At 60.8% G+C, this 8,772-nt stretch overlaps 1 protein-coding gene across 1 annotated transcript; it reads left to right on the forward strand.

The window, feature by feature from the left end:
* Window positions 1-1,577: 1,577 nt before the first annotated feature.
* Window positions 1,578-8,735, forward strand: GPR37L1 (G protein-coupled receptor 37 like 1). The gene is made up of 2 exons (XM_009505185.2): window positions 1,578-2,422; window positions 6,252-8,735. Exons 1-2 carry the CDS (start codon window positions 1,730-1,732, stop codon window positions 7,062-7,064), a joined length of 1,506 nt encoding a protein of 501 aa, XP_009503480.2. The 5' UTR covers window positions 1,578-1,729; the 3' UTR covers window positions 7,065-8,735.
* The last annotated feature ends 37 nt before the right edge of the window (window positions 8,736-8,772 follow it).

An 8,772-nucleotide genomic window follows, 5' to 3' on the forward strand; every position in this document is an offset into this window, starting at 1 on the left:
TGCCTCTGAGGGCGTTGTCCAAGTGCTTCTTGACTATCACCAGGCTTGGTGCCGAGACGGCCTATTTGGAAATATCCAAATGATGCTCAAAAATCGCAGCATTATTGAGAGTCAACGAGCAGCACCTGGCTGTGGGAGAAGTAATGTGAGAAAGGAGAGCAGCCAGGCACAGCTGCCGGCTTTTGCCTGCAGGGCCCTGGGCAAGGCTCTGGGATTTCAAGCAGAAGCACCGGGTTGCTGGTGTGCCTCCGATTTGTGTGGCCTTTGCTGGTCAGCACTGCCTCGTGCAATGGAGGAATGGCTCCAGTGGCTTGCACTTGGGAGAGCCAAATGATCTGGGGCAGAGACTCCTCTTGCTTCACCCTGGAGGGGTGTGGGACAACAGCAGTCTCTGCCAGCCCAGCTGTGGTGGCTGAGCACCAAAGGCCAGCTGAGTACAATGTGATTTTGAGTGGAGCAGGAGCATCTCGCAGCTGAAACCCATGTCAGCAAATGTCCTGCTAGCTGTGGTCACATGTTTACCTGGAAGGGGCAGCCTCTGAACTCTGGGACTCAGTTTCCCTGCTCTGGCTCCAGTGGCATTGGCTTTCCCAGCTCCCAGTGATGCAGCAAGAGGCCCATGTCCCCCTCGGTGCTCCGGGATATCAGCCCAGAGGCCCTTCTGGCTCAGGGAAGAGCGGGCACAGTGCCAGACGGAGGCGGCGGTGGGGTCCCAGCTAGGGGGAAGCTGGTGTTTGCTGGTCACAACGGGGCGAGGTGCCTCGGCCCTGCCCCGTGCAGGAGAGGGGCAGACTCTTTGAGCCCCCCAGGTCTAGGGTAGCCCCGTGGCATCAAGCCTGGTATGCATGCCCATGGGCTGCCTACGTGCCATGGGGCGTGTCCCCAGAGGGGACCGCGCGCCCTCCAGTCCCACAGCCATGGGGAAGAGGTAACAGCGCAGGTTGGAATAACAGGTAGGGGAACAGGAGACTGGACAGAGAAGAGGTGATGGTATGGGGAGAAGCCTTAGGTACAGGGGATCAGGGACCTCAGTTCTGTTCAAAGCCCTGTCCCGGGGGGGAATTCAGTAGGAAAAGCAACAACAAACCTTGGGACAACTGGACCAGCAGATCTGACATCCTGATGTGGTGAGGAGCTTTGCCTGGGGCCAGCCAGTCCTTCCACTTGCCCTCCAGCCCCGGGGAGGCGGTCGGGCTGTTTGAGGTTATCCTGAGTCCAGGCTGAGTGTGGCAGGGGATGGGACGCTCGGTGCCCGGTGCTGGGCCTGGGGCCTCCTTAGGGCTGCCTGCTCGGGGGGGGATCTTGAGCAGGAAGAGCTGAGCTCAGCAGCCCATCCCCAGTGCCAAGCTGTGGGTGTCCTTCATCTGGCTTGTTCTGGGGGGGGACACTGGGGGATGTTGTGGGGATGTCAGGCGGGATGCTGGGGGGGGCTTTGGGGGTTGTCGGGGGGATGCTGAGCAGCCTGGCCTGGGCACTGGCACATCTCTGCAGAGCTTGGCAGCCTCCCCGGCAGTGGGGGGGTGACCAGCAGAGGGCCTGGCTCTGCCGCTCCCCAGCGCTGCTTTTATTGTGCCCAGAGCTCTCCGGAGAGCCCAGAGCAGCGGCCGGAGCCGGACGGACCGGCTGCTCCTCTGGATTGCTCCCTCGCTGCCTGCAGCCCCGGGGTCCCTGGGCTCGGGGCTGCTTTGTCTTCCACCACACGCTTTCTCTGGAGGGTGCAGAGGGGACCATGCCTTTGCCACCATTGCTTGTCCTCCTGCTGCTGATGCTGCTGGTGCCGGGAGCTGCGGCGATGCAAGGCAGGGCTGGGCAGCCTGGGGAAGGCAGCGCCCACCATGCCCAGGGTGCAGATGGAGGTAGGACTCTGCTGACTATTTCCCGGGACAGTCCAGAGGTCCAGGTGATGAAGGAGAGGCTGCGCCGGGGGACAGAGGATGACTCCAAGTCGGTGCAGCAGTACGTGCCAGGGGTGCGTGTGGAGTTTCCGCGGCCCCTCAACTCTGCCAACTTGCACCCAACCAAGGCCCTGCTGCCATCCAGCACAGACCCATCTGAGCAGCAACAAGGGGTCCCCACGGATGGGGAGGGGGCAGAGCCTCGAGCCAACCTCACCACCGTATCCGACAAACGGTTGCAAATCCAGAACCCCTTGTACCCAGTGACGGAGAACTCCTATAGCGCCTATGCCGTGATGTTCCTTTCGCTCATCGTCTTCGCAGTGGGCATCATCGGAAACCTCTCTGTGATGTGCATTGTGTGGCACAACTACTACATGAAGAGTGCCTGGAACTCCATCCTGGCCAGCCTGGCTTTCTGGGACTTCCTCATCCTCTTCTTCTGCCTGCCTGTAGTCATCTTCAATGAGATCACCAAGAAGAGGCTGCTGGGGGATGTGTCCTGCCGCATCGTGCCCTTCATGGAGGTAAGGGGTTTCACAGGGGCCTGGAGGGCTCAAGGACTCATCTCCTCCCTGCTCCCTTGCTTTGGGGACATTCCATGCTGCCCATGGCCTGGTGAAGGGTTGTGTGCCCCAGAGAGCCCCATCGTGGGGCGCAGCAAGGAGCCGAGAGACAGTCCCAATATTGACCTTCCCTTTGCCTCTGCCCTGGGCCATTCCTCAGGCTCTGCAGCCAGCAACAATGCTGCCAGGGCTGGGAAAAGCCTGTGAAACCCTCCTTTGTCCAGGCAGTATGGGGACTTCTGTCTGCGGGGTCCTGCTGTCTGTCTGTCTGTCCCTGTCCCAGCCTGACACGCCCCAGCCTGTGGGCTTAGCCAGCCCAGCACTGGCCATGGTGGGCTGCTGAGGCTGGCCCCAGGGTAGGGGGCTGCAGGTGGGGAAGCACTGAGCAGCACTGGGGTGGGAGAGCCCAGGGATTACATTTGGGAACCTGAGAACTTTGCTTGTCCTCCAGCCTCAAGCGTGAGGGGCTGGCCACATTCAGGGTGAGCTGGGGACCCACTGAGAAGGCTACAGGGACTGCGGTGACAGGGGAAGGCAGAATGAGCAAAAACAAGCCAGATGGCATGGTTTTGCATGGTCCTGCTCTTGCATTGAAAACAAACACATGCTGTGGGGCATCTCCCATCCCGCAGGGACAGCTGGCTTCAGGCTGCTCCCCTCTGCCCACGTATGACAGACAGACCCAGCCTGCCTGTGCGTGTTCTCTGGGGCTCCAAAGCTCACTTTATCAAAGAAGGGTGCAAATTCAAGGTTGGAAGGCAGAAAGACAGTGTCAGGTCCCTAAAGACCCTCTCAGGCTTGGTCAGGCCAGACGGGGTTCAAACCCTGCCCATCCCACTGCGCGCCCCTGACACAACATACAAAAACCAGCCCCATGCAGAGGGTCCAGGGCTGCTGCCGTCGCTCTCCCCAAACCTGATCAGGTTGTGTGGGACCACTGACACCCCTCAGCACCCATGCCCAGGCCAGCCCTGCCCCTCCCGGGGCTATCATGCTGACTTGGGACCTGGCCGTCTGTCATTGCCAGACCTGTCTGTGCCCATCACCGGGACTCAAGCCTGCTCAGAGAAATAATGGCTGGAGGAGACAGAGAGCAGGCCTTGGCATTCAGACGGGTAAAGCTCGTGGCTGTAGGGGCCTCAGTCATTACAGGCAAAGAAATGGTCCCAAGATATTGACGTGTCCCATCACAGTCCCCTCCCCAACAACCCCCTCCCTGGTCCAGATTCTGCTGGGACCCAGAGGGTGCTCGGGTGCAGGACCTGGCTGCACCCAGCTCCCTGGACAGCTGGATTATCCTCTCCTGCTTCACCCAACAGCAGCTGCAGGTTGGGGCGACTCCAGCACAGGCTTGGGGTGGGGGGCCTGCATGGGCTGGCACAGCCCCTGCTGCCACCGCTGCCACCACTGCCACCAGTAGTCCCACCCTGTCCTGCTGCTCCGTCCCCCGCCAGCATTGCCAGTCAGCTCCGGGTGTCAGTGATTTTGCACAGGGTCTGCAGAGGCACGGGGGTCCCTGGACGTTCATGGATGGCTTGGCTGTGCACACCCCCAGCTGCGGACCCCAGCAATGCCACTGGGTCCTTTGGGTGCAGGCCTGGGGTGGTGGACCTGCACCGTTGGTATCCTGCCAGGCACAGCCCTAAACCTGGGCTAAACCTGCGCCCAGCACAATGAAATGGTGGTTGCTAGAGATGGGCAGCCCCACCTTTCCAACGGTCTCCCCTGCTCAGCAAGCAGGAGCTGCTCATTTCTGGAAGTATCCCACCCCAGCCTCCTACTAAATGAACTGTTTGCCCCATCCCTATCCTGCACCCCAGGCCCCTGAGGTCGCAGCCAGGCAGAAGGACTAGGAGAGGGGCAGGCATGTGGACCCACGATTGCCCAGGCAGGCTCAGCACCCGGCTGAGGACAGGAAGGAAAGGGTGATGGCCCCAGTCCAGATGCCTTCCTGAGGAGGGTCTGCCATGCCCCGTCTCTTTGCTGCCCGTGGGCTCCCTGGCCATGTCCCTGCGAGGGATCCCTGGGGGTGGCACCTCCAGGTGCAGTGATCCAGCAGCACCGGGGTACCGCCGGGACAGCTCGGTGCCCAGAGGAAGCAGGACGGATGACGGGATGTTGGGGCTGCTGAAGGGTGGTCGTGGCCCGGCCCTGGGGAGGCTTGGCCCTGGTGCTGTCCCCCCAGGAGGCTATTCCTGCTCTGCCACCCCAGCTGCCAGTCCTGCCCTGCCCTCCTGCCTCTGGGCCCCAGAGCAAGGGCAGAAAGGGGCTTCAGGGCTCCTCTGATCACCTGGGACCCAGCACCAGGGACACTTCAGCCTGGGTGGGAGGGCATGGCCAGGCCAGAGCTAACTCCCCAGCAGAGTCAGCCATGAGAGGGGAATCAGGCTGCAGCCCAGCAGTTCATGTCCAGCCTTTCTGTATGGACTGTGCAAGCATTTCAGGCTGCTGGGTGAACTCTGTAAGGAGCAAATCTTCTGTCCTCCACCTTGTGGCTACTCAAATGCTCAGGCAGGGGGCTTGAAGCCAGGTTTTTGGAGCAGAGCTGGTTACATGGGCTCCTGGTGACAGGCAGTGTGCAGGGCTGTGCCTGGGGTGGGCACTGGTACCAGCTGCATCCCTGCCAGGACACTGGGGAAGGATGCACTGCCACATCTGAATTACACACCAGCACCAAGGGGAGCCGGAGAGACAGAAGAGCCTGTGTGAGGGTGTAGGGGAGGAGAGCGAGCAGCCTTGCTGGGCAGTGGTGCTGGGTGCAGGATGGTGATGCTGGGCTAGTGCCCTGAGGCTGTGTCTACGGGGCTGCTCCTGTGCATAACTGAGTGGTGATGCTGGGTGCTTGGCATCAGTGCTGGTCTTGAGCTCCTGTGCTCTGCAACACTGAAGGGGCCAACCCAGGACCACTGGGAAAGGCTTGGACGGGAGGGAGGCAGTGCCAGACCTGTTTATGGGTGCTGCCCAGGCACCATGCAGACCCCTGGGAGGATCCTTGGGTGCTGGGAAGGTCCTTCAGTACAGCGGCATGTTTGATGGCTTCGTGAGGCAAGGAATGGCCACAGCTCTGGGGAGCACCAGCACGTGACTCTGCCATTTTCCTGGCCGAGGGCTGCAGAATTTGGCTCTGAGCGAAGCTGCAGCTCTGGGGCTGGGACTGAGAATGCTGATTGTGACCCTCCGTGCCTTGCCAGCGCTCCCAGAGCACTGTGATTCCTCTGCCTTCTTTTGGCCCCTTCCCTTTGGCAAATGGGGTGTTTTTCTGCCATTCTCAATGCAGCGGAAATTGCCCCAGGCTGATTTGTGACAATGACGCCTTCAACTCTTTTGGCCTGCCCGGGAAGCAAGCAGCAGCTCTGCAGAGCAGGGCAGGGACAGCCAGCCTGGGGCAGCTGGGGGGGCCTTGTGGATCCTGGGAGAGTGCTCATGGGTGTGATGGTCCCCATTTTTCCTCTCCAAGATCAAGCCAAAGTAGAGGAAGAGCCTGAGGGACAATCCTATTCCCATCCTGGCTGGACAGACAGACATCCAGCAAAGCCTCTGCCTTCTGCAGAAAAGGGAGCTGGGCAGGGACAAACCGGTCAAGGGACGTTTTCATCCCCTGCCCTTTCAGGAATCACAGAAAAGTGTCTCCAACCCTGGGATGCAGCCACAGGCTGTGACCTCTCTAAAACCTTGGAGGAAGGGCCTTGGGCTGCAATCTTGGTTAACCAGGGGTTTTCCACTAGCCTGGTAAAGACCCCTTTGATGTCCCTGCAGCAAGGCCCCCTTGTTCTGCCTCCCCTCTCGCCAGGTGTCGTCGCTGGGAGTCACCACCTTCAGCCTCTGTGCTCTGGGCATCGACAGGTTCCACGCAGCCACCAGCCCCCAGGCCAGCGCCCGGCCCATCGAGCAGTGCCAGTCCATCATCGCCAAGCTGGCCGTCATCTGGGTGGGCTCCATGATGCTGTCAGTGCCGGAGATCCTGCTCTGGCAGCTGGCACAGGACACATCACCCGTGTCTGGTGTGGTGACGGAGTATTGCACCATGAAGCCCTCGTCCAACCTGCCTGAGTCCGTCTACTCGCTGGTGCTCACCTACCAAAATGCTCGGATGTGGTGGTACTTCGGTTGCTACTTCTGCTTGCCCATCCTCTTCACCGTGAGCTGCCAGCTGGTGACCCGGAGGATCAGCGGTACCGAGAAGAAGACCGAGTGCCGAGGTACCAAGCACAGCCAGTGCGAGAGTCACTTGAACTGCACCATCATCGGGCTGACCATCATCTACGGGCTCTGCACCACACCTGAGAATGTCTGCAACATCGTGGTGGCCTACATGTCCCCCGACATGTCCAAGCAGACCTTGGACCTGCTCAACCTCATCAACCAGTTCTTCCTGTTCTTCAAGTGCTCGGTGACACCTGTCCTGCTCCTGTGCCTCTGCAGACCCCTGGGCCAGGCCTTCATGGACTGCTGCTGCTGCTGCTGTGAGGGCTGCAGCCCCGACACTGCCTCCAGCGAGGGCAGTGCTGACAGCAAGCTCAAAACGGAGATGTCCTCCTCCATCTTCTTTGACAAGCCCCGGGAGTCCCCTCCACCCCTCCTGGCCCTTGGCACGCCTTGCTAAATGCCACCGGGGAGCTGTAGAGATCGATCCACCACCTCCTCCCAAGACCAAACATTGTTTTGCCACTAGTGCTCATGTCTGGACGTGGAGCAAGCAGAAGAGACAGCTCAGGGGGTTGCAATATGGGCTTCAAACCCCACGTCAGGCAAGTGGGTCTTGAAAGCCCAGTCCCTGTGGCTACATTGGCAGCCTTCTTGCCTCTGCCCAAAGGCCAGCAGGACATCAGCACCCTCCCGTCCCGGCTGCCTGGCCAGGCTCAGAGGGGTTGCTGCTCTGGAGATGGAGTTGTGCCAGAAAGGTCCCATCTGAAACTATGGAGGGTTTCCGTGGTGGCTTGCCGAGGACGTAGCAAACACAAACTGCCCCTGTCCTGTCCCATTCCCTCCTGCCAGCCCCCTCCACAGTAGGAGAAGGTCCCAGCGACTCTATCCTGTTGGATCCAAGCAGTGCCCTGTAAGAGCTCAATAAACCAGTAACTTAGAGCACGTTGCGCTTGCAGCCATCCAGCATCACTGAGCAGAGCCCCGGGGAGCCAGCACTTGGGTCTTGGATGGCTCTTCCCTAAAACCTGGGGTCTCTGGGGTCTCATGGGTAGCTGGGGGAGGGCATGAGGGCAGGAAAGCAACTGTGCCAGGTCAGGCAGCACCTAAAGGCAATGGGGAAAGGCTCCCCTCCCTTGGGGGTGATGCTGAGCAAGCTGGTGCCAGGCCAGCCCCTGGGAAGGTCCCCTCCAAAGCACCGGGCTTGGGGTGGTTTGTAGGCCTCAAACTGGTTCCAGTAAAGCCCAGATAGCCCAGTACTGGGCTGAGGTGCTCTGTGGCCTGCAAGGCAGCCAATTCCTCACCTGCACTGTGCGGGACCAAGGTGCTGCTCTGCAGTGCCGGGGTAGGGGCCATGCAGGACCACCACCCCCAGCATCCTTTGGGGATCCAAGGGGCTGAGCACACCTCATCCTAACAGCCCTGTGCAGGGCTCCTGGCCTTCAACTACCTGCCCAGTGCAGGAACAAAACTGTCCCAGAATGGTGGTTTGAGGGCATCAGGGTTTCCAAGCCCCACATCCATCCCCTGCCCAAAGCTCCTGCACCTGGCGGGGCTTTGGGGAGCAGCCCGGGCAGTGGGATCTAGCTGAGGACAGGCTGGCCACACCAGCCTTGTCTGCTGGAGCTCTTAAAGCCCCTTGTCCTGCTGCTGGCGCCTGCCCCAGCCTGCAAAATGCCAGGGCGAGGGAGACCGTTGCTATGGCTGGGTGAATGCAAGGGGCTCACTGTGGGCTTTGTGCAGCATCGACACCCACTGGGCTTTGCTTTCACAGCCCTGTTTCCAGGAAACAAAAGCCCCAGTTTTCTTCCAACAGCACAAAAGTGGGTTTTTCCTTTCCTCCCCCCGACCAGCACTGGGCCCCAGCATTTCGGAGCAGCCAGAGAAGGGGTCTCATCCAGATGTGGGGATGGAAGCGGGGGGAGCAGATCCCAGGCTCCCCGCTGTGCCCTGACCCACCTCGCATCCCCGTGGGCAAGTGGGGTCCCTGTGGGGTTCAGTGGCGGTGGGAGGAAGGGAGCAGGAGCAGCACTCGTGCTTGGTCCGTGCCGCTCCGTCCTGAGCCCGGGCCAAGGGTGAACAAAGCCAGGCTTGTTGCTGCAGCCCCGTGGGGCTGGATGCGTGGGGAGGAGGAGAGCCGGGCGGGGGGCAGGGAGGGCGCAGGCAGC

The sequence above is a fragment of the Phalacrocorax carbo genome, chromosome 23, assembly GCF_963921805.1.
Source record: "Phalacrocorax carbo chromosome 23, bPhaCar2.1, whole genome shotgun sequence".
NCBI classification, from domain to species: domain Eukaryota; kingdom Metazoa; phylum Chordata; class Aves; order Suliformes; family Phalacrocoracidae; genus Phalacrocorax; species Phalacrocorax carbo.

Excerpts from the sequence above, each read along its gene's own strand:
- GPR37L1 (XM_009505185.2), top strand. The coding sequence starts at position 1,730 with ATGCCTTTGCCACCATTGCTTGTCCTCCTGCTGCTGATGCTGCTGGTG. Across the intron at positions 2,423-6,251 it reads GCATCGTGCCCTTCATGGAG|GTGTCGTCGCTGGGAGTCAC; the intron begins GTAAGGGGTTTC and ends CCCTCTCGCCAG.